The sequence below is a fragment of the Pseudophryne corroboree genome, chromosome 9, assembly GCF_028390025.1.
Source record: "Pseudophryne corroboree isolate aPseCor3 chromosome 9, aPseCor3.hap2, whole genome shotgun sequence".
Lineage (NCBI taxonomy): Eukaryota > Metazoa > Chordata > Amphibia > Anura > Myobatrachidae > Pseudophryne > Pseudophryne corroboree.
The window spans coordinates 376,469,367-376,495,183 of NC_086452.1; the positions used below are offsets into that span (position 1 = coordinate 376,469,367).

Below are 25,817 nucleotides of genomic sequence, written 5' to 3' on the forward strand. Positions count from 1 at the left end.
AAGGGGTCCCATGAAATAGATGTCGGCAGCTGTGGGAGGTGATCGCACACGGTGGGTGGGGATGGAGGAGCAGCTGGCTGAGGGAGCCAGCTGCTGCAGGCAGGCAGACAGCCATGCAGGAGAGAATGTAGGAGGCGCTGCCGGGCAGGGGAGAAATGCAGCAGTGGTGGGACCGTGACGCCGCACTTACCATGACTGCATCTGCAGGAAGTGATCGCGGCGGGGTTGGAGGAGCAGCTGGCCGAGGGAGCTGACAAGAGTTCTCTGTGCCCGCTCAAATCCGGCACCCGGGGCATGTGATCCCTTAGCCCCCTCCCTAGTTGCAGCCATGACATGACCCCCTGGGACCAGGGGTGCCCACATCGCAAAACCTGCACACATTCAAAATATTTACCTCTCTGTCTGCGCTGCAGGTATCACCAGGAAGTATAACAAAGTGCAACTGCCATGTTTCCAGAGATCTGCCCCGCAGATATTACTGAATACATGACACAAGTGCCCAGTTTCTGTAGATCAGCTCAAGCACACTATAGAAAATACTGGGAAAATGGCGTCTGTGTTATTTTCCTGGGGATTGGCATATGCACAGTAGACTCCTGGTACTTGCCAGACATATGTTGCGGGAAAAACCAATGAGATTGGGGCCTGAACCGAGGCTGCACACAGGCCCAACTCTTTCTTGATCTGCCCCTTGCCCCAAGGCACCCAGTTTGGGAAGCACTGCCCTATGTAATATAAAATAAGGAGTGTTTCAACTTTAGAAATAATGGCAATGCCAAGCATAATGAATCTACTAATCTAAGGATAGGAGGGCCAACATTTTATTATCCAGCAGAAAGGAAAAGTTAATCAGTGAACATTATTCTTTAAAGAAGCCTTAAATCGAATACTCTAGAAATATTTAACTCACAATACTTTTTTTTTTTTAAATCCTAATTGGTTGTGTACATAAAGTTATATAAGTAGGATATAGATCCAATAAATGTTTTTCATTTGGCATTAAAAAGGATAACAGTCTGGATTTTATTGTACTTTATGAGAATATATCAGGTCCTATAAGTTCCTCAGTTGCTAATTTTACTTTTCTTGAGTTCCATAGCATCTTTTTCTGGCACTGGATGAATGATCACACAGTCTGTAACCTTAGGATGAGGATTTATAAAGAGCTCTGCACATTTTATATGTTTTGTTTATAAAGAATAGGATTCATTGATTTTGAAAGCACTATGTGCACCTTCATGTTGAGAAATTAACCCAGTGCTCTTTTTACTGAAGTGGCATGCTGCCTTTTTTTTTTATCCATTAGCGCAGATTTCTTTTCCATTTATACAACGGCAATTCATACAAATGTTTCCATTCATGCAGTTGACAAGAGCTAAGGTCAGATATCTAATGCATTCAAAACATTTCTGGAACTCCTGCATATTGACATTTGGGTCCCCAGACTATTAGCTAAAAATAAAAGTTGAACACCACTGCATGGGGACTCACAGAACCTCCCAGAAGAACATTTCTAAAAATAATTCTACAGGAAACTGAAGAAAACATAACCATGAAACTACCTATCAACCAAACTCTAGGGCTCCCTGTGTCCCACAATGTCCATACACTATAAGTGATTTAGCTAGCAAGGCACCCAACCGAAGATGTGGATTTTATGGCAAATTCCAGGTGTCAAGGTTATCCTACTTTTCATTTTAATTTGGAACCCTAATAGGGACATTACAGTACAATTTCCAATAAAATAGATTTTTTTTTTAACGCTTTTTTATCGCATGGTTTGGTATGAAACTTGGATCTATATACAAGATCCAACAATTTATTTTTATTCCTTTCATTGGGAAGAAGGTCATCCATAGATAATTGGAGAGAGACTGCGCTCACTGGGATGGGGGGTTAGTGCTGCTAGGCCTAGAGGTGTCCTACCTACGTATTAGTGTTAAGCAATGGTGAGGTCAGCGCACTTGGAGAGAAGGAATGTGAGAGAAAGGGTGAAGATGGAAAGGGATGGAGAAAAAGGAATGAAAGAAATTGGGAAGAAAGTGATGTGACAATTTGATGTATGATAGTGTTCACAAATGACCATATGTGGTGATATAATAAATATCACCCTTTCTCTCACATTCCTTCTCTCCAAGAAGGTCATCCACACTGGTCTCCATGTGCCATACAGATTTGCTGGGGGAAATACAATGCAATCATCCATTTGTTTTATTGATTTTAAGTGTTAAGTATTTCCAAAGAAAATATTTTCATGATATGAACTTTTTTGTTACTAACTATACTTGTTTGTGTTTTATTTTTGTGCATCTGAAAATATAGCCATATGTGTTGATAGCCTCTAATTCCCCTGCAGCGCTTCCAAATGGTTTAACTGACCTTGTCTAGTGAGATAAGGTCACCGACAAGAAGTTCTTGGCAATAGCTGATCCCTTAACTACGTTATAAGAATTTTGTTTACCAGTAGTTTGATCCTATGGGTAAACATTAGTTTGACTTTTGTATTTTATGTGCACAACTGCTACTCTTAAGTCTATGTCAAGAGTCATACCTTGCCTGAAGGTTAAAGGAAATCAGCAAAGATGACATTTTAGACATCTGAACCTCTATGAGTATCTACAGTAATACAGAAGATTTCAGTTTCTTGCATTCCAGTGGCTTAAATAAGTATAAAACTAACTTACAAATGACACTATTTAAAACACTTCCATTCCAGCATAACTAATATATTATAACCATTCAGATATACACCCTTCTTTTCTGATCAATCTCAGGAAGCATTATCTTCATCAAGTCATCTTTAAGACAGAGCTGGTCCTGAATGATTATCACATCAACTGTTCTCCACACTGTTTTGCAACATGAGAGGTAATCTGGAACGGGTTGGTGCTGAAATGCCCGTGGTCAGAATACAGACTGCAGCATCCCGATGGTTAAAATCCCCCAGGGGTCGGGTAAGTATTTAAACCCTCCCCCCCTCCACCCTAACTCTAACCATCCCTTCTGGCAGCCTAAAACGAATCCCACCCCCCTTCCCGCCCACCCGCAGCCTAACCCTAACCCTCCTCGGTCATGTCAAAACCTAACCCCATCTTCCCACAGCCTAACCCTATCCTTCCCAGGGTGCCTAAACCAAATGCCCCCCCTCTCTGCAGCCTAAACCTACCCAACCACCCCAGGCCTAAACTCCCCCCCCCCCCCCGCCCCCAATGTGGCTTACCTCTTCGGCCCATCACACAGACGTTTGGGATCCTGGCGGTCAGTATTCTGGAGTCGGGATGGCAATCCTATTCGGTATGATGGCGCCGGCATTCTGAACAGTGTCAGGATCTCAGTGTCGGTATTTCGAGTGCCAGGATCCCAACCATCGGGATCCTGAACGGACTCCCTGGAGCTGTGGGCAGTGTCGTAATGGTGCATGAATTTCTCATTTGAGGAATACAAAGGTGACAGCCCATAAAATATTGAGTGTTTGTCACCAAAACAGATAGTGTAGCCAGCCACTGGAGGCGGCGTGTTCAACCCATGGCAGTGGTTTCCAAACTGTGTGCCTAGGTACCCTGGGGTGCCGCGAGGCTCTTGCAGGGGTCCCACGAGTTGGTGGTGCAAATCAAATTATTTATGGTCAGAGTGATAGAAAAAACAGTGCTAGTGGCTGCCAACCATAAAAAAAATATGGACAATCAAAAGCACAACTGTTCACCACCACATAACTGACCCTACGGGTGACAGGTAGGCACAATTTAGTTTATTTAATAAATTTTTCCAAATACATTTTTTCAAACATTTTCTCTAAGGGTGCTATTAAAAAATGCTGATACTCTTAGGTGCCCTGATTCAAGAAAGTTTGGGGACCCCTAACCCATGGAATAAAATCAATTTTGTTTTCCCCTTTGGTGCTTTCATAACTGCACTGGTCACAGCAGAAGAGAAATTACCGAAGAGAGAGAAAAAAGATGTTGTATCCACTTTGATCTAGATAAGTGTATGTACAGTATTTCTTGATGGACATTATTATTCTAAATATAAATTTGTTATATTAATTACCAATAACTAATCAGCGCTTAACAGCTTCCACTTTTTTTTGTACACCCCTTGCAGCTGGCCTCAAGCCAATGAAAATGTCATCACATCATTCGGGTAGTGAAAGATATGAAAACAGCGTCCGAAGTACAGTAGCGATGCAGCGCTGACCAGCTACAGAGGTGTACATATAATTAACAAAAGAAAAAAATACTAAATTATCTCATTATCTCATTTATATTATCCATATTCTAAATATTCTGCACTCGATATGCTATTTTTTATCCTAAAAAAATAGAAACATGTATAATAATAGTAATAGTAAAATACTGTACAAATATCTCTCTTTCGGTCTTCTCTCTTCTGATGCTTCCAATGCAGCTATGACAGCGGTGCAGGCACAGCAGCCCTGGGCCTGGTAGGGGAGAATGGTGGAAGATGAGGTATAGCATCAGGGGATGTCTGGCAATGTGGCGAAGGGGATTGGGGGGGGGGGGGGGGTAATAGCAGTGCCAGGGACAACATGGGGTAGCTGGCAGCAGGGGGTAGCAGGTAGCAGGGACCAGTGTAGCAGCAGAGAGGGGGAGTGTGACAGATTGGATGCTGTACAATAGAAACAAGGAGTGCAGAAGATGGTGTGCTGGATAGCAGAAAGGGGAATGTAGAAGATGAGCCATCAAAGATACCTAAAAGCAAGTATGGGACACAAAGAGGGCAGAAGAAAGCTTCAGGATAAAGACACTTGTATATATTAAGTTACAAAGAACAAGTTGGCTCAGTGCAACCCTAACTATAGTCATACCTATTAATACTCCTGTTTTGCAGCCAGTAAAAGGGTTGTGGCCTACTGGAAATAAAGTTCTAAAGTTCAAGAAAAAGTAGGTGAACATAAGAGAATTGGGTATAATTTAGGTGGATCATTTTCAAGGTCCCCCCAAGAAAATATGCTGTTAGAAGGGGACGTCCCTATTGTTCCTCCCTTGCACTATCTTTACCATCAGTGCTCTTTGTTCTTTGTCTACTTTCTAGTCCTTAGTGACTCTGACACTGCCTGCCCTTGGGTACCGTATCATTGAGAGCTGTTGTACCTTTCCATTGTTAATAAGATAATAAGATGACTTATGTGTATCCCTGTATTGAAGCATACAAATATAGTACCACTATACAAAAATGTTTACTTTCTCTGACGTCCTAGTGGATGCTGGAGACTCCGAAAGGACCATGGGGAATAGCGGCTCTGCAGGAGACTGGGCACAAAAGTAAAAGCTTTAGGACTACCTGGTGTGCACTGGCTCTTCCCCCTATGACCCTCCTTCAAGCCTCAGTTAGATTTTTGTGCCCGAACGAGAAGGGTGCTCACTAGGTGGCTCTCCTGAGCTGCTTAGTAAAAAAGTGTGTGATGAAGCGTGGGTTTCCCCCGATAAAAAACTGCTAATTTCTAAAAAATTATTGGCATTATACCCTTTCCCGCCAGAGGTTAGGGCGCGTTGGGAAACACCCCCTAGGGTAGATAAGGCGCTCACACGCTTATCAAAACAAGTGGCGTTACCGTCTCCTGATACGGCCGCCCTCAAGGAACCAGCTGATAGGAAGCTGGAAAATATCCTAAAAAGTATATACACACATACTGGTATTATACTGCGACCAGCAATCGCCTCAGCCTGGATGTGCAGTGCTGGGGTGGCTTGGTCGGATTCCCTGACTGAAAATATTGATACCCTGGACAGGGACAGTATATTATTGACTATAGAGCATTTAAAGGATGCATTTCTATATATGCGAGATGCACAGAGGGATATTTGCACTCTGGCATCAAGAGTAAGTGCGCTGTCCATTTCTGCCAGAAGAGGGTTATGGACGCGACAGTGGTCAGGTGATGCGGATTCCAAACGGCATATGGAAGTATTGCCGTATAAAGGGGAGGAGTTATTTGGGGTCGGTCTATCGGACCTGGTGGCCACGGCAACGGCTGGGAAATCCACCTTTTTACCCCAGGTCACCTCTCAGCAGAAAAAGACACCGTCTTTTCAGGCTCAGTCCTTTCGTCCCCATAAGGGCAAGCGGGCAAAAGGCCACTCATACCTGCCCCGGGGCAGAGGAAGGGGAAAAAGACTGCAGCAGGCAGCCTCTTCCCAGGAACAGAAGCCCTCCCCCGCTTCTGCCAAGTCCTCAGCATGACGCTGGGGCCTTACAAGCGGACTCAGGCACGGTGGGGGCCCGTCTCAAGAATTTCAGCGCGCAGTGGGCTCACTCGCAAGTGGACCCCTGGATCCTGCAGGTAGTATCTCAGGGGTACAAATTGGAATTCGAGACGTCTCCCCCTCGCCGGTTCCTGAAGTCTGCTTTACCAACGTCTCCCTCCGACAGGGAGGCGGTATTGGAAGCCATTCACAAGCTGTATTCCCAGCAGGTGATAATCAAGGTACCCCTCCTACAACAGGGAAAGGGGTATTATTCCACGCTGTTTGTGGTACCGAAGCCGGACGGCTCGGTGAGACCTATTTTAAATCTGAAATCCTTGAACACTTACATACAAAGGTTCAAATTCAAGATGGAGTCACTCAGAGCAGTGATAGCGAACCTGGAAGAAGGGGACTATATGGTGTCTCTGGACATCAAGGATGCTTACCTCCATGTCCCAATTTGCCCTTCTCACCAAGGGTACCTCAGGTTTGTGGTACAGAACTGTCACTATCAGTTTCAGACGCTGCCGTTTGGATTGTCCACGGCACCCCGGGTCTTTACCAAGGTAATGGCCGAAATGATGATTCTTCTTCGAAGAAAAGGCGTCTTAATTATCCCTTACTTGGACGATCTCCTGATAAGGGCAAGGTCCAGAGAACAGTTAGAGGTCGGAGTAGCACTATCTCAAGTAGTACTACGACAGCACGGGTGGATTCTAAATATTCCAAAATCGCAGCTGATTCCGACGACACGTCTGCTGTTCCTAGGGATGATTCTGGACACAGTCCAGAAAAAGGTGTTTCTCCCGGAGGAGAAAGCCAGGGAGTTATCCGACCTAGTCAGGAACCTCCTAAAACCAGGCCAAGTGTCAGTGCATCAATGCACAAGGGTCCTGAGAAAAATGGTAGCTTCTTACGAAGCGATTCCATTCGGCAGATTCCACGCAAGAACTTTTCAGTGGGATCTGCTGGACAAATGGTCCGGATCGCATCTTCAAATGCATCAGCGGATAACCCTGTCTCCAAGGACAAGGGTGTCTCTCCTGTGGTGGTTACAGAGTGCTCATCTTCTAGAGGGCCGCAGATTCGGCATTCAGGACTGGGTCCTGGTGACCACGGATGCCAGCCTGAGAGGCTGGGGAGCAGTCACACAGGGAAGAAATTTCCAGGGCTTGTGGTCAAGCATGGAAACGTCACTTCACATAAATATCCTGGAACTAAGGGCCATTTACAATGCCCTAAGTCAGGCAAGGCCTCTGCTTCAGGGTCAGCCGGTGTTGATCCAGTCGGACAACATCACGGCAGTCGCCCACGTAAACAGACAGGGCGGCACAAGAAGCAGGAGGGCAATGACGGAAGTTGCAAGGATTCTTCGCTGGGCGGAAAATCATGTGATAGCACTGTCAGCAGTGTTCATTCCGGGAGTGGACAACTGGGAAGCAGACTTCCTCAGCAGACACGACCTCCACCCGGGGGAGTGGGGACTTCACCCAGAAGTCTTCCACATGATTGTGAACCGTTGGGAAAAACCAAAGGTGGACATGATGGCGTCCTGCCTCAACAAAAAACTGGACAGATATTGCGCCAGGTCAAGGGACCCTCAGGCAATAGCTGTGGACGCTCTGGTAACACCGTGGGTGTACCAGTCAGTGTATGTGTTCCCTCCTCTGCCTCTCATACCCAAGGTACTGAGAATCATAAGAAGGAGAGGAGTAAGGACTATACTCGTGGCTCCGGATTGGCCAAGAAGGACTTGGTACCCGGAACTTCAAGAGATGCTCACGGAAGACCCGTGGCCTCTACCTCTAAGAAAGGACCTGCTCCAGCAGGGACCCTGTCTGTTCCAAGACTTACCGCGGCTGCGTTTGACGGCATGGCGGTTGAACGCCGGATCCTGAAGGAAAAAGGCATTCCGGATGAAGTCATCCCTACCCTGATCAAAGCCAGGAAGGATGTAACTGTGCAACATTATCATCGTATGTGGCGTAAATATGTTGCGTGGTGTGAGGCCAGGAAGGCCCCTACAGAGGAATTTCAACTGGGTCGTTTCCTGCAAACAGGACTGTCTATGGGCCTAAAATTAGGGTCCATTAAGGTTCAAATTTCGGCCCTGTCGATATTCTTTCAAAAAGAACTAGCTTCAGTTCCTGAAGTTCAGACGTTTGTCAAGGGGGTACTGCATATACAGTGTCACAACTGAGGGCCTGAGCTGACGGGAGGCAGCCTCAGTTGTAGGGGCTGAGATGTACCGGAACCTGGGAGGTTGTATCAGACCCCTGGACATGTAAGTAACATGAATAATAACTGCCCGAAGGCGTGACCACGACAACTTGGATAAAAGTCAATGATGTTTATTATGACAACTCCGCAACACAGCAGCAGTAAAAGAAAACGTAAAAGTCAGCAAAGAATAAATACAGTTCCTGGGTACTACAGGATGGCAGGAGCCACAGGGCACTGGTAGTGTGAGATAGTTCTTATGATCTTCTAGATGGAAAGTCCTTACCAGGCCCGACTGTAGCAATGGAGATAACCCAGGATTGTGCCAGCTGGTGTTCCAGGAAAAGCTGGGTTGCTGAAGATAAAACAGCTGCTGTGGATACTGGCTGGAACCAGACTGTTGTTAGCACGGAGTGGATACTGGCTGGAACCAGTTAAATAATAAATGAACTTGGGAGCGATGAAATATGAACTGAAATGTAGAACTTGAGAGCGGAGAAATAATAATACCGGTGGAGAGTGGTAAAGTGTAGAAAGGACACCGGCCCTTTAAGGGAAGCTGTACTCTGCTGGAAGCTGAGCTGGAAGCAGGTAATGTTGTAGCTGGAAACAGATGAATCCACAATGGATTGGAGAGTCAGGCTACACCGCAGGTGGAATGCTGGTGCGGGTCTCTATGGTGGAAGTCTTGAGACAGGAGCTGGAACCTGGAAGACAATCACAGGAGAGAGACAAACAGGAACTAGGTTTGACAACCAAAGCACTGACGCCTTCCTTGCTCAGGCACAGTGTATTTATACCTGCAGCAAGGAAGGGATTGGCTAGGCAATTATGCAGATTATCAATACTGAGAACAGATTGGTGGAAATGATCAGCTGACAGAATCCAAGATGGCTGCGCCCATGCAGACACTTGGAGGGAAGTTTGGTTTGTAATCCATGTGGTAATGAAAACCGTAATGGCGGCGCCGGCCACCGGAGACAGGAGGCGCCAGGCTGACAGATGCACATCCAACCACGCGGACACAGCGGAGGCCGCGGCTGACGTAATCGCCACTCAGACACTCTGCATGCAGAAGTTCAGGGACGGCGGCGGAGGCCGCGGGAGACGCCATGCCAGGTGTAATATGGCGTTTACTGTGACAGCGTCCCAGAGTGACAGGAGAGGATACAGGAATGTACACATCAGGATAACAGATGGGATCCGGTCCTGGAGCGCTGAGCCAGCCTTAGGAGGCATCTGATGGGTAAGAAATGGCGTCCAGATACCCGGATCGTGACAGCACCCCCCCCTTTAGGAGTGGCCCCAGGACACTTCTTTGGCTTTTGAGGAAACTTGGAATGGAATCTCCGGACCAAGGCAGGAGCATGGACATCAGAAGCATTGGTCCATGAACGTTCCTCAGGACCATAACCCTTCCAGTCAATAAGATATTGTAGTTGACAGTAACGGTGACGTGAGTCCAGGATCTTGGCCACTTCATACTCAACGCCTCGTTGAGTTTGGACTTTCGGAGTTGGAGGAAGTGAGGAATGAAACCGATTCAAGATCAGCGGTTTCAACAGGGAAACATGGAATGTCCTGGGTATTTTTAAGAAGGGAGGCAACTGGAGTCTGTAAGCAACAGGATTGATGACTTGTTCAATCTTGAAAGGACCGATATAGCGAGGTGCAAACTTCATACTGGGAACTCTTAACCTCAAATTCTTCGTGGATAACCATACCCGATCACCCACCTTGAGAGCAGGAACTGCTCGACGCTTCTTATCCGCAAACTTCTTGTACCTGAACGATGCCTTGAGCAGAGCTGATCGTACGCTCTTCCAGATATTGGCAAACTGATGCAAGGTGATATCCACTGCGGGAACAGAAGTTGCTGGAAGCGGTTGGAACTCAGGGACTTTAGGGTGGAATCCAAAGTTAGTGAAGAATGGTGTTGAAGCAGATGAAGAATGATACTGGTTGTTATGACAGAACTCGGCCCAGGGAAGTAATTGAACCCAGTCATCTTGAGAGGAGGACACATAGATGCGGAGGAAGGCCTCCAAGTCCTGATTCACCCTCTCGGTTTGACCATTGGTCTGAGGATGGTAAGCCGTGGAAAACTTTAGCTTGACTTGGAGGACTTGACATAAACTTCGCCAGAATTTGGCTGTGAATTGAACTCCTCGATCTGAGATAATTTCTTCAGGAAGACCGTGGAGTCGGAAGATCTCTTGTATGAATACTTGAGCCAACTTGGAAGCTGACGGAAGACCAGTGAGAGGAATGAAGTGTGCCATCTTGGTGAACCGGTCAACTACCACCCAGATGGTATTGAACTTGTTGCACATGGGTAAGTCTGTAATGAAATCCATCGACAAGTGGGTCCATGGTCGACGGGGAACGGATAGTGGAACCAGTTGCCCCGCAGGCGACTGGCGGGATACTTTATGTTGGGCACACTTTGGGCAAGATGCAATAAACTCCAAGACGTCCTTTTTTAGAGTTGGCCACCAATAGGACCTAGAGATAAACTCCAGGGTTTTTTGGATACATCTGCCTTGCGATTCTGAGAGCCCGGACAGAACTGGAGTTTAAAGTCGAACCTGGAAAAGAAAAGTGCCCATCTGGCCTGACGAGGGTTGAGACATTGTGCGCCCTTCAGGTATAAAAGGTTCTTGTGGTCTGTAAGTATGGTGATTGAATGAGAAGCTCCCTCCAACAGATACCTCCACTCTTCTAGAGCGAGCTTGATGGCTAGCAACTCCTGGTCGCCAATGGCATAGTTGCGCTCAGCTGGGGAGAACTTCCGGGAGAAGAAACTGCAAGGGTGTAAATGGCCATCTTTAGCCCTCTGAGATAACACCGCTCCTACTCCAACGGAGGAGGCATCCACCTCTAAGATGAAAGGAGAGTCGATGTCAGGCTGTTTCAGAACAGGCGCAGAGATGAACCTTTGTTTTAAAAGATGAAATGCTTGCATGGCTTCTTCAGACCACTTGGACGGGTTAGCACCCTTCTTAGTGAAAGCAGTAATAGGCGCCACAATGGTGGAAAAGTCTCGTATAAACTTTCGGTAATAGTTGGCGAACCCTAAGAACCTCTGGACCCCTTTGAGGGTTAAGGGTACCGGCCAATTTTGGATTGCTTGTAGTTTCTCAGGATCCATCTCTAGTCCGGAACCGGACACAATGTACCCTAGAAACGGAATGGACTTGACTTCAAAGACGCATTTTTCTAATTTGCAATAGAGATGATTGACACGGAGACGGGACAGAACCTCTTTAACCCAAAAACGATGTTCCTCTAAATCGTTGGCAAAAATGAGGATATCGTCTAGATAGACCACGACATGACGGTATAGAATGTCTCTGAAGATCTCATTGACAAAATGCTGGAAGACAGCTGGAGCATTGCTCAATCCGAAGGGCATGACGAGGTACTCATAATGTCCGTCACGGGTGTTAAAGGCGGTCTTCCACTCGTCACCCTCACGGATCCGGATGAGATTGTATGCACCTCGCAAGTCCAGCTTTGTAAAGATGGTAGCTCCGCTAACTCTGTCAAAGAGCTCAGTAATCAGGGGTAAAGGATAACGGTTCTTGATGGTAATGTCGTTCAAACCTCTGTAGTCGATGCACGGCCGCAGACCACCATCTTTCTTTTTTACAAAAAAGAAGCCTGCGCCGGCTGGAGAAGAAGAAGGTCGAATGAACCCCTTTGCTAGGTTCTCTTTAATATATTCCTCCATAGAATGCGTCTCAGGCAGAGACAACGGATAAGTTCGGCCTCGAGGTGGAACCTTCCCTGGAACGAGATCAATCGGACAGTCCCATTCTCTATGAGGAGGAAGGATATCAGCAGAAGCTTTACTGAACACATCCGTGAAATCTTGATATGGAGGAGGTGGAACATCAGACGACCTGGGGGAGGAAGAACAGACAGGCAATACTTTAAACAAACATGTCTCAGCACAGGAGGAACCCCATGCCAGGATTTGCGTAGTCGACCAATCAATTGTAGGATTGTGAAGACGGAGCCATGGAAGGCCCAGGACCACAGGATGTGTGGCTCTTGGAATCACTAAAAAAGAAATAAGTTCGGAATGAAGAACTCCCACTCTCAGACGAACTGGTAGAGTCCTTAAAGAAATAACTGCATCAAAAATTTTGCTGCCATCCACGGCAGTTAAAGAAATGGACGAAGGAAGTCTCTCGGTGGGTAGGGACCACCGTTTAACATAGGCTTCGGTAATAAAGTTCCCAGCTGCTCCGGAATCAAGGAGGGCAATGACGTGCCGATAACGTTGAGCAACTCGAAGCGAGACTGGGAGATTACAATCTTGAGGAGATGGAGAGGAGATCATTACTCCTAGCCGGCCCTCTCCTTGGCGAGCTAGGATTTGGAGTTTCCCGGACGTTTGGGACAGGCATTAATGGTGTGAGACGGAGCTGCACAATAGAGACAGAGAAACTCGGAGAGACGTCTTCGGCGCTCAGCAGGAGTTAAACGGGAACGGCCAAGTTGCATGGGCTCATCTTTAGATGGTGACAGTTGACGAGGAGGAGGAGCAGAAGATTTTGGAGCAGATGATCTTCCACGCTCAGTTGCTCTCTCTCTGAAACGTAAATCCACTTTCGTGCAGAGTGAGATTAGCTCATCTAACTTAGAAGGTAAGTCTCTGGTAGCTAACTCATCTTTAATACGCTCAGATAAGCCATGCCAGAATGCAGCATACAGGGCCTCGTCGTTCCATGCCAGTTCGGATGCCAGGATCTGGAACTGTATCAGATATTGTCCTACAGTACGTGACCCCTGGCGTAAACGGAGAATCTCGGATGAAGCTGAGGTTACCCGGCCTGGCTCGTCGAAGATGCGCCTGAATGTTGACACGAAGGCAGTGTAGGAAGATAGCAGGGTGTCGGACCTCTCCCATAACGGTGATGCCCAATCAAGGGCTGAGCCACTGAGAAGAGAAATAATGTAGGCAATTTTTGTACGGTCACTGGGAAAATTGCCAGGTTGTAGCTCAAACTGAATCTCACACTGGTTGAGAAATCCCCTGCAGAATCTTGGAGATCCGTCAAATTTTGCTGGCGTTGGAAGATGAAGACGTGGAGCAGAAATGGGTAAGGTGGGTGGGGTTATAGCTGGAGTCACTGTGGTTGACGCACCAGACGCGCCTGATCCACGGAGAGTTGTCTGAATCCCATCCAGCCGAGTAGAGAGATCCTGGAGACAGCGGATGATGTGGCCCTGTGCAGCCTCCTGATGTTCTAGTCGGGCTGCCAGTTCTTGCATCGGCCTGGCCGCTTGATCCTGGTCTCCGGCTGGATTCATTAGGTCAGTGCTTACTGTCACAACTGAGGGCCTGAGCTGACGGGAGGCAGCCTCAATTGTAGGGGCTGAGATGTACCGGAACCTGGGAGGTTGTATCAGACCCCTGGACATGTAAGTAACATGAATAATAACTGCCCGAAGGCGTGACCACGACAACTTGGATAAAAGTCAATGATGTTTATTATGACAACTCCGCAACACAGCAGCAGTAAAAGAAAACGTAAAAGTCAGCAAAGAATAAATACAGTTCCTGGGTACTACAGGATGGCAGGAGCCACAGGGCACTGGTAGTGTGAGATAGTTCTTATGATCTTCTAGATGGAAAGTCCTTACCAGGCCCGACTGTAGCAATGGAGATAACCCAGGATTGTGCCAGCTGGTGTTCCAGGAAAAGCTGGGTTGCTGAAGATAAAACAGCTGCTGTGGATACTGGCTGGAACCAGACTGTTGTTAGCACGGAGTGGATACTGGCTGGAACCAGTTAAATAATAAATGAACTTGGGAGCGATGAAATATGAACTGAAATGTAGAACTTGAGAGCGGAGAAATAATAATACCGGTGGAGAGTGGTAAAGTGTAGAAAGGACACCGGCCCTTTAAGGGAAGCTGTACTCTGCTGGAAGCTGAGCTGGAAGCAGGTAATGTTGTAGCTGGAAACAGATGAATCCACAATGGATTGGAGAGTCAGGCTACACCGCAGGTGGAATGCTGGTGCGGGTCTCTATGGTGGAAGTCTTGAGACAGGAGCTGGAACCTGGAAGACAATCACAGGAGAGAGACAAACAGGAACTAGGTTTGACAACCAAAGCACTGACGCCTTCCTTGCTCAGGCACAGTGTATTTATACCTGCAGCAAGGAAGGGATTGGCTAGGCAATTATGCAGATTATCAATACTGAGAACAGATTGGTGGAAATGATCAGCTGACAGAATCCAAGATGGCTGCGCCCATGCAGACACTTGGAGGGAAGTTTGGTTTGTAATCCATGTGGTAATGAAAACCGTAATGGCGGCGCCGGCCACCGGAGACAGGAGGCGCCAGGCTGACAGATGCACATCCAACCACGCGGACACAGCGGAGGCCACGGCTGACGTAATCGCCACTCAGACACTCTGCATGCAGAAGTTCAGGGACGGCGGCGGAGGCCGCGGGAGACGCCATGCCAGGTGTAATATGGCGTTTACTGTGACAGCGTCCCTGAGTGACAGGAGAGGATACAGGAATGTACACATCAGGATAACAGATGGGATCCGGTCCTGGAGCGCTGAGCCAGCCTTAGGAGGCATCTGATGGGTAAGAAATGGCGTCCAGATACCCGGATCGTGACATACAGCCTCCTTTTGTGCCTCCAGTGGCACCTTGGGATCTCAATGTAGTTTTGGGGTTCCTAAAATCACATTGGTTTGAACCACTCACCACTGTGGACTTAAAATATCTCACATGGAAAGTGGTAATGCTGTTAGCCCTGGCTTCAGCCAGGCGTGTCTCAGAATTGGCGGCTTTATCCTATAAAAGCCCTTACCTAATTTTTCATACGGACAGGGCAGAATTGAGGACTCGTCCCCAATTTCTCCCTAAGGTGGTTTCAGCGTTTCACTTAAACCAGCCTATTGTGGTACCTGCGGCTACTAGGGACTTGGAGGATTCCAAGTTGTAGGACGTAGTCAGGGCCCTGAAAATATATGTTTCCAGGACGGCTGGAGTCAGAAAATCTGACTCGCTGTTTATCCTGTATGCACCCAACAAGCTGGGTGCTCCTGCTTCTAAGCAGACTATTGCTCGTTGGATTTGTAGTACAATTCAGCTTGCACATTCTGTGGCAGGCCTGCCACAGCCAAAATCTGTAAAAGCCCATTCCACACGAAAAGTGGGCTCATCTTGGGCGGCTGCCCGAGGGGTCTCGGCTTTACAACTTTGCCGAGCAGCTACTTGGTCAGGGGCAAACACGTTTGCTAAATTCTACAAATTTGATACCCTGGCTGAGGAGGACCTGGAGTTCTCTCATTCGGTGCTGCAGAGTCATCCGCACTCTCCCGCCCGTTTGGGAGCTTTGGTATAATCCCCATGGTCCTTTCGGAGTCCCCAGCATCCACTAGGACGTCAGAGAAAATAAGAATTTACTTACCGATAATTCTATTTCTCATAGTCCGTAGTGGATGCTGGGCGCCCATCCCAAGTGCGGATTGTCTGCAATACTTGTACATAGTTATTGTTACAAAAATCGGGTTATTATTGTTGTGAGCCATCTTTTCAGAGGCTCCTCTGTTATCATGCTGTTAACTGGGTTCAGATCACAAGTTGTACGGTGTGATTGGTGTGGCTGGTATGAGTCTTACCCGGGATTCAAAATCCTTCCTTATTGTGTACGCTCGTCCGGGCACAGTATCCTAACTGAGGCTTAGAGGAGGGTCATAGGGGGAGGAGCCAGTGCACACCAGGTAGTCCTAAAGCTTTTACTTTTGTGCCCAGTCTCCTGCGGAGCCGCTATTCCCCATGGTCCTTTCGGAGTCCCCAGCATCCACTACGGACTATGAGAAATATAATTATCGGTAAGTAAATTCTTATTTTTTGTTTGTAATTGCAAATGCTGGTCAGACTTGTAGAATTTTTAAATAAGGGGGATTTGGAGACCTGGAATAAATCCTTATTTTGACCAATTTCTCATCAAGAATCATCTGCAGGGTTGGACTGGCCCACAGGGGAATGGGGAAAACCACCGGTGGGCCCCACCACCTGGGGGCCCACCTCTTCCTCTAGGGACCAGGTTCCAGACTGTGCACTTGAATTACTCATTTTATATATGTTACCTTATACTGCACAGGACTATGGTGTATTTTCTACAGTGGATTTCTGTTATTAATTATCATGCATGAACTAGCGCTATTTACTACAGTATATATATATTTACCAAGGGGCCCAGACCATGCACTCTCTAATGGTTAGCCAAGCCTCTGTGGCAACTAGCCACATCCCTAAACATGGGCCCCTCCCAATGCATTTCCCCGGTGGGCCCTTCTTGCCCCAGTCCGACACTGATCATCTGTAAAGCACAACTTCACTGCCCCACGCCTGCTTTATGTTTCCTACGCAGAGTCATCCTTAAGTTTGTAAGACCTAATGAGCTTCTGTGCTTGCTTCTTGCACATTGTAGATACATGATATTAACAGCTATATTGTTCATAACTTAACTCTTCAGTGAATATATTGTCCCATTTTCTGATCCTTTGTAGCAGTTTGCGTCTGTCACAAACACCAAACTACTTATGATTTACTAACAAAACGTAATGTTTATCGGAGCTCACAAATCAATCTGCCCAATTTAGTCTGGCAAGAACAAGCTCATTGCTGTGTATGAGTCCTTTAAAAATCAAATAAAGTAAATATTGAAGATATTTTTAGAGTAGAAAGGCTCACCATAGCCAATGTGGTACGTTAAAGGCTCCTCACACTGGGCCTGATTCATGTTTGTAAGCAGTAGCAGATCTTGCCACGGGCAAGCAGGACTTTTGCCCGGGGCGGCGCCTTCCGGAGGGCGCCGGCGCCGTCCGGAGGGCGCCGCACCATGACAAGATCCGCTGCTGCTGTGCCCCCCACTGCCGCTGCCCGCTATGAAGGGAAACTAGATGCTAAGCATCTAGTTTCCCTTCGTGGGCTGCCCGCTGTGAATGGAAACTAGACGCTACGCGTCTAGTTTCCCTTCATGGAGAGGACCTTTACTGTAATGATGTGCGGTGCGCGTTGACGTCATCGCGCACCGCACAGCAAAGGTCCTCTCCACGAAGAGAACTAGACGCGTAGTTTTCAAACTGAAGTCTAAATTGTAGTGTAAAACATAAAGCTGTCTGACATTTTGGGCTACATGCATGCAAAAGCAGCTAGTATTTACCCTGCACAGAAAGAATATAAATGTATTTGCTCCCCTTGCATGGCAGCGTGGTTTGTTCCAGACACAAAGGGGTAACTTTACTAAGATGGGAGTTCTATTTATGATGGGATGTTGCCCATGGCAACCAATCAGATTCCAGGTATTATCTTCTAGAAGGTGCTAGATAAATGAGAAGTAGAATCTGATTGGTTGCTATGGGCAATATCCCATCTTAAATAGAATTCCCATCTTAGTAAATTTACTCCAAAGTTACTTGCTTTTTATGCTTTACTTACAAATCAGAATCAGGCATTTAGCCTGAACTACATTAACGGATTATTATGGAAATGAGGAACTCAAATATGGAATCTGTTTTCTTATTAAAACAAGAACTACAATGTATTTAAAATTATATGTGACTCTTTTTAACAAAATGCTAAATGGGTAATAAACTGTTCAATACCTTTAATATAACATTATCAGTGTATAATTTGGCACAAGCTGGGATTACATATTACATTTTCTTATAGCAAAGAATACTTTGACACATATATATTGGTATTTACTCATCTGATTACAGTGGGTCATTGACTCGTTCATTTGTTTTACAGATCAAAGTATTAAGTCAGAGGAACATATCCCCAACTCCACACATATGTGACGCACCACATCAAGAACCTACTGCCATATACTCCCCATCCCACTGCTTCAAAGGAATGATGTTGAGTCATAACCTGAGTTTAGCAAAGAATGTGACCGATATTCACTCTGCAAGTCTGGGCCTGGTCTTAGGGAGCATATCCTTTCTTACAGTTATTATGAACATTCTAGTCTTGTATGCTGTGAAAACAGAACGCAAGCTTCACACTGTTGGAAACCTCTACATTGTCAGCTTGTCTATTGCTGATTTAATTGTGGGTGTAGCTGTTATGCCGCTTAACATTGTGTATCTCCTAAATCACGAATGGATCCTTGGAAGGCCAACATGCCTGTTCTGGTTATCCATGGACTATGTTGCTAGTACAGCCTCCATCTTCAGCCTTTTCATTCTGTGCATTGATCGATATCGCTCCATCCAGCAGCCACTACAGTATTTGAAGTACCGTACAAAGACCAGGGCTTCTGTGATGATTACTGGGGCCTGGGTCCTGTCATTGACTTGGATTATTCCGATTTTGGGCTGGCATGTTTTCGCTAATGGTGGAATAAGATCAGTACCGGAGCACACATGTGAAACAGAGTTTCATAAAGTGACTTGGTTTAAAGTTCTCACAGCCATACTGAATTTCTATATTCCATCTTTGCTCATGTTGTGGTTCTATGCTAAGATTTATAAGGCTGTAAGAGAACATTATCAACATCGGGAGCTCATTAATGGCTCCTTCCAACTGTTCTATGACAGTAAGCTTGTCCGGAAGGTGAAGGTGCTCAAGAAACCAAAGGACTGTGCAAAGACACAATGCACTAATGGAAATCTTATGGTTCCAGAAACAAACTTTCACAGTCATTACACTGCAGTTTCTAATGTATTTGCTCAACAAAAAATATCACAGAGACATTTCCAAATAGAAGACTTTGAGACTCAACAGAGATTTAGCCCATGTGACAATAAAGTTGTCAAGTTGCACTGCTTCCCTCTTACTATTATACAGGCAAACCCTGAAGAGTGCCGAAACTATGTCACTGTCAACAGAAATACACTGAAAGAACAATGCCCAGAAAACCAGGAGGTGACGGACATATCCGAAGAACACACATTTGCCGAGCCTGGTTCTTGTATCTTGGATTCAAGTCAGGTGGAAGAAAACAACATGGAGACCACAGAGAGCACGGAAACCTGGCTCTCAGGGAATTTCAGCTACCTAAAACATACATGGCAAAGGTTTCGCTCGCATTCCAAGCAGCACATCCAAGGACTTCACATGAACAGGGAAAGGAAAGCCGCCAAGCAGTTAGGTTTCATCATGGCAGCATTTATGATGTGCTGGATCCCGTACTTTGTTCTTTTTATGGTCATAGCATTTTGCCAAGACTGCTTCAACCACAACTTTCACATGTTTACCATTTGGCTTGGTTATGTCAACTCAACTCTAAACCCTTTGATCTACCCACTGTGTAATGAGAATTTCAAAAAGACATTTAAGAAGATATTTCATGTCTGGATAAACTGTGGTGCATGTAAAAAAAGAAAAGTGTAACAATAAATGAACTCAGAAGTCTTGGAAGTTATCTGTTACTTCCACTCATTTAAAAGAACAAACATTAATTTAAAAAACTATTCCTTTTTTTATGTTCCTTGGATATTACACTGTAAATGGACTGTGCTTTTGATGTCTTATTCACTGTTATATTTTTAAAATATGATCATTGTAAATATAAACCAAGTAATGTCTCGGAAAATGATTTAATACACTGGATAAGAGTGGAGTGATAAAACAAAGGCAGTTTCTGGCAAAGGCTGACCCCCTGAGACACTAGAGAACAAGATGAATTCAGATTTGTAAATGTCTACTCTGTAAAGATATTAGCTGAATGAATTCACTAAGGTGTAACCGTGATGCCAGACAGACAAGAAAATACACTCTGGGCAAGCCTGTTGTGTATGTGTTTCTCTGTGCATTTGTGTAACAATTTAACAGCTACCAATTTTATGGAAGTAAACTATCAAGATTAAATTGGGAAAGTGAAATTTAATTAAAACTTGCAATTTATCCATTTGGATAAACTTTATAAAGGACCTGAATAGTTCAGATATTTATTGATTTTAATTGGTCCTTCTTTTTAGTTTGTTGCTGTATAAGGAGTGTTTTTAGCCACAAAATAAACTTCCTTATGAACTTCAATAGCAATAGTAACATCTGCAGGTATTAAAAAAAGAAAGAGAATAATAATAATAAAAAAATAATGGTGACCCTATAGGCTGTGATTCTGACTGCTACAGATTGCAACTTAGAACATCTGATCCAACGATGACTGATCTGATCACATTTGTGGTGGTTATCCAATCAAAGTAAATGAGCAGAGTAGGAGCCACTAATTTGTTTCCATATTGCAGACAGCCGTATCATTCAATCCTACCAGATTTGTGAGGCCCTACTGTATATAGATCTGGCTGCGTAATACTCAGATCAAGTGGCCACATCTACCTACTGTATGTATGGGAAAAGGGCAAGACAACAAAACAAAAAACAGAACAAAATGTAATTAAATAGTATAGCGCATGTTTTTTATGCCTAAACATGCCTAAACATTCCAAATGTAATCCACAATCTCCTGCACTGCGGAACATTGGAGCAAGTGCAGGAGTCTGGGGAAGCGGTAGAAGAACCTAGTACTTACCCTGGACATATATGTACCTATTGGTCTTTTTATACACTGTTAAATAGGGTTTTTTGGTACCTGCGCTCACCAATGCATGTTGTCAAATGTATCACAAATGTATAATCAGTGAATAATAAACAGGTGTCTGTGTCGTCTGCTAATACTTTTATTCAGTCACAATGCTGAGTATCAGTCAGAAAAATGTCTGTATTCCGTGGTGCACAAAGTTCATGTCTAGTGCAGTTAATTGGTTTAATACAGTTTGCAGTCTCTTGGGGTGCAAAGCTTAGTGAGACATAAGAAGTGTGGGTAAGTTTGTTGTACCTGGCAGGCCGTGACGCCCAGGGGCAAACGCAGGATTTCTAAAGGGGGGTTTCCAGATACATTATGTGCGCTATATATATATATATATATATATATATATATATATATATATATATACTGCAAAGTCGGTACGGCACTCCAATGATTTTCCTACAGGGAATAGTTTGAAAGAACAACGTTTCAATGCCCTTTAATCATATGGCATTTTCGTCAGGTATTGAATACCTGACTAAAATGCCATATGATTAAAGGGCATTGAAACGTTGTTCTTTCAAACTATTCCCTGTGGGAAAATCATTGGAGTGCCGTACCGACTTTGCAGTGTATTGACCCATATGTGAAGGCACCCAGTGTACATCATGTTTAAGTGGCTGTGCCGGACCCCTGCTTTTTGTCTATATATATATATATATATATATATATATATATATATATATAAAAAAATAGATTATAATATATATATATATAAATTATAATATATATATATATATATATATACACACACACACACACAATATATATTATATATATATATATATATATATACTTGCTACATCTTATTCCATTTATAGAATGTGTAAACTACAATGCTAACATGTATAAAAATACATGCTCAGTCACTCACACAAGCCCCTGCTTCTCGCTGCTGCTGGGGTCCAGAAGCCCTCGCTGCTGCCTACCTCACCAGCCGCTGCCGCTACGGTCCTGACTCCCACAGATGCCGCCACTGCCGCCGTGGTCCCACAGCTCCCTCCGGTGCCTGCCTCACCTGCTGCCGTGGTCTCTCAGCTCCCTCCGGTGCCTGCCTCACCTGCTGCCGTGGTCTCTCAGCTCCCGCGGTGCCTTCCTCACCTGCTGCCGTGGTCTCTCAGCTCCCGCGGTGCCTGCCTCCCCTGCGCTGCTACTGCCGAGTGCTCCCTTACAGTGCAGAGTGCATACGGCTCCCACAGCTTCCGAGTGGGTTAGTCAGGGGGGGTTTCTGGGTACTCAGAAACCCCCCCTGCGTGCGCCACTGACGCCGGCTTCTCAGAACACGACTCCCCTCAGACTAAAAACTCTTTTTCTATCATCAAGTGGGGATTCCCAGACCGAAGAGTCAACACTGCAGAGAGACTGCAAACTGTATTAAACCAATTAACTGCACTAGATATAAACTTTGTGCACCACTGAATACGGACATTCTGACCCTACACTTAAAATTAACATATTATGGGGGTAATTCCAAGTTGATCGCAGCAGGAAATTTTTTAGCAGTTGGGCAAAACCATGTGCACTGCAGGTGTGGCAGATATAACATTTGCAGAGAGAGTTATAGGCCCTACACACTTGGCGATATTCTGAAAGATATGAACGATCTCGTTCATAAATGAACGAGAACTCGTTCATATCTTTCAGTGTGGAGACTCCAGCGATGAACGATGCGCGGCCCCGCGCTCGTTCATCGCTGGTCTCCCGTCGGCTGTGCATGCAGGCCAATATGGACGATCTCGTCCATATTTGCCTGCACTTCAATGCAGCCGGGTGACGGGGGGAGTGAAGAAACTTCACTCCCCCCGTCACTGCCCCCCCGCCGCCGGGTCGCTTGTCGGCCGTATCGGCCGTCGGGCACCTCGGCGGCACATCGCCAAGTGAGTAGGGCCCCTTAGATTTGGGTGGGTTATTTTATTTCTGTGCAGGGTAGATACTGGCTGCTTTATTTTTACACTGCAAATTAGATTGCAGATTGAACACACCACACCCAAATCTAACTCTCTCTGCACATGTTATATCTGCCTCCCCTGCAGTGCACATGGTTTTGCCCAATTGCTAACAGAATTCCTGCTGCGATCAACTTGGAATTACCCCCTATGTGTAAGAACCTAGCTTGCAAAATTGTTATTTTCATTTGATGTTTATATTAGTGATGAGCGCCGGAAATTTTTCGGGTTTTGTGTTTTGGTTTTGGGTTCGGTTCCGCGGCCGTGTTTTGGGTTCGACCGCGTTTTGGCAAAACCTCACCGGGTTTTTTTTGTCGGATTCGGGTGTGTTTTGGATTCGGGTGTTTTTTTCAAAAAACACTAAAAAACAGCTTAAATCATAGAATTTGGGGGTAATTTTAATCCCAAAGTATTATTAACCTCAAAAAACATAATTTCCACTCATTTTCAGCCTATTCTGAACACCTCACACCTCACAATATTATTTTTAGTCCTAAAATTTGCACCGAGGTCGCTGTGTGAGTAAGATAAGCGACCCTAGTGGCCGACACAAACACCGTGCCCATCTAGGAGTGGCACTGCAGTGTCACGCAGGATGTCCCTTCCAAAAAACCCTCCCCAAACAGCACATGACGCAAAGAAAAAAAGAGGCACAATGAGGTAGCTGACTGTGTGTGTGAGAAAGATAAGCGACCCTAGTGGCCGACACAAACACCGTGCCCATCTAGGAGTGGCACTGCAGTGTCACGCAGGATGTCCCTTCCAAAAAACCCTCCCCAAACAGCACATGACGCAAAGAAAAAAAGAGGCGCAATGAGGTAGCTGACTGTGTGAGAAAGACAAGCGACCCTAGTGGCCGACACAAACACCGGGCCCATCTAGGAGTGGCACTGCAGTGTCACGCAGGATGTCCCTTCCAAAAAACCCTCCCCAAACAGCACATGACGCAAAGAAAAAAAGAGGCACAATGAGGTAGCTGACTGTGTGTGTGAGAAAGATAAGCGACCCTAGTGGCCGACACAAACACCGTGCCCATCTAGGAGTGGCACTGCAGTGTCACGCAGGATGTCCCTTCCAAAAAACCCTCCCCAAACAGCACATGACGCAAAGAAAAAAAGAGGCACAATGAGGTAGCTGACTGTGTGTGTGAGAAAGATAAGCGACCCTAGTGGCCGACACAAACACCGGGCCCATCTAGGAGTGGCACTGCAGTGTCACGCAGGATGTCCCTTCCAAAAAACCCTCCCCAAACAGCACATGACGCAAAGAAAAAAAGAGGCGCAATGAGGTAGCTGACTGTGTGAGAAAGATAAGCGACCCTAGTGGCCGACACAAACACCGGGCCCATCTAGGAGTGGCACTGCAGTGTCACGCAGGATGTCCCTTCCAAAAAACCCTCCCCAAACAGCACATGACGCAAAGAAAAAAAGAGGCACAATGAGGTAGCTGACTGTGTGTGTGAGAAAGATAAGCGACCCTAGTGGCCGACACAAACACCGGGCCCATCTAGGAGTGGCACTGCAGTGTCACGCAGGATGTCCCTTCCAAAAAACCCTCCCCAAACAGCACATGACGCAAAGAAAAAAAGAGGCACAATGAGGTAGCTGACTGTGTGTGTGAGAAAGATAAGCGACCCTAGTGGCCGACACAAACACCGTGCCCATCTAGGAGTGGCACTGCAGTGTCACGCAGGATGTCCCTTCCAAAAAACCCTCCCCAAACAGCACATGACGCAAAGAAAAATAAAAGAAAAAAGAGGTGCAAGATGGAATTGTCCTTGGGCCCTTCCCACCCACCCTTATGTTGTAACTATAAACAAAACAGGACATGCACACTTTAACCAACCCATCATTTCAGTGACAGGGTCTGCCACACGACTGTGACTGAAATGACGGGTTGGTTTGGACCCCCACCCAAAAAGAAGCAATTAATCTCTCCTTGCACAAACTGGCTCTACAGAGGCAAGATGTCCACCTCATCATCATCCTCCGATATATCACCGTGTACATCCCCCTCCTCACAGATTATCAATTCGTCCCCACTGGAATCCACCATGTCAGCTCCCTGTGTACTTTGTGGAGGCAATTGCTGCTGGTCAATGTCTCCGCGGAGGAATTGATTATAATTCATTTTAATGAACATCATCTTCTCCACATTTTCTGGATGTAACCTCGTACGCCGATTGCTGACAAGGTGAGCGGCGGCACTAAACACTCTTTCGGAGTACACACTTGTGGGAGGGCAACTTAGGTAGAATAAAGCCAGTTTGTGCAAGGGCCTCCAAATTGCCTCTTTTTCCTGCCAGTATAAGTACGGACTGTGTGACGTGCCTACTTGGATGCGGTCACTCATATAATCCTCCACCATTCTATCAATGGTGATAGAATCATATGCAGTGACAGTAGACGACATGTCCGTAATGGTTGTCAGGTCCTTCAGTCCGGACCAGATGTCAGCATCAGCAGTCGCTCCAGACTGCCCTGCATCACCGCCAGCGGGTGGGCTCGGAATTCTGAGCCTTTTCCTCGCACCCCCAGTTGCGGGAGAATGTGAAGGAGGAGATGTTGACAGGTCGCGTTCCGCTTGACTTGACAATTTTCTCACCAGCAGGTCTTTGAAACCCAGCAGACTTGTGTGCGCCGGAAAGAGAGATCCAAGGTAGGTTTTAAATCTAGGATCGAGCACGGTGGCCAAAATGTAGTGCTCTGATTTCAACAGATTGACCACCCGTGAATCCTTGTTAAGCGAATTAAGGGCTCCATCCACAAGTCCCACATGCCTAGCGGAATCGCTCTGTCTTAGCTCCTCCTTCAATGTCTCCAGCTTCTTCTGCAAAAGCCTGATGAGGGGAATGACCTGACT

General features: G+C 46.0%; 1 protein-coding gene and 1 long non-coding RNA gene across 2 annotated transcripts in view; one reads left to right on the top strand and one right to left on the bottom strand.

Annotated features, from left to right (window-relative positions):
• The window catches only part of HRH1 (histamine receptor H1), a 282,386-nt gene extending 261,432 nt beyond the window's left edge, over positions 1-20,954 (top strand). Inside the window, exon 2 of the mRNA XM_063938825.1 lies at positions 18,225-20,954. Coding sequence (XP_063794895.1) covers positions 18,225-19,811 — 1,587 coding nt within the window. The 3' untranslated portion in view covers positions 19,812-20,954. The remainder of the gene's footprint in view (positions 1-18,224) is intronic.
• The window catches only part of LOC134957057 (uncharacterized), a 366,396-nt gene that overhangs the window by 305,069 nt on the left and 35,510 nt on the right, over positions 1-25,817 (bottom strand). The gene's annotated exons all lie outside the window — the stretch shown is intronic.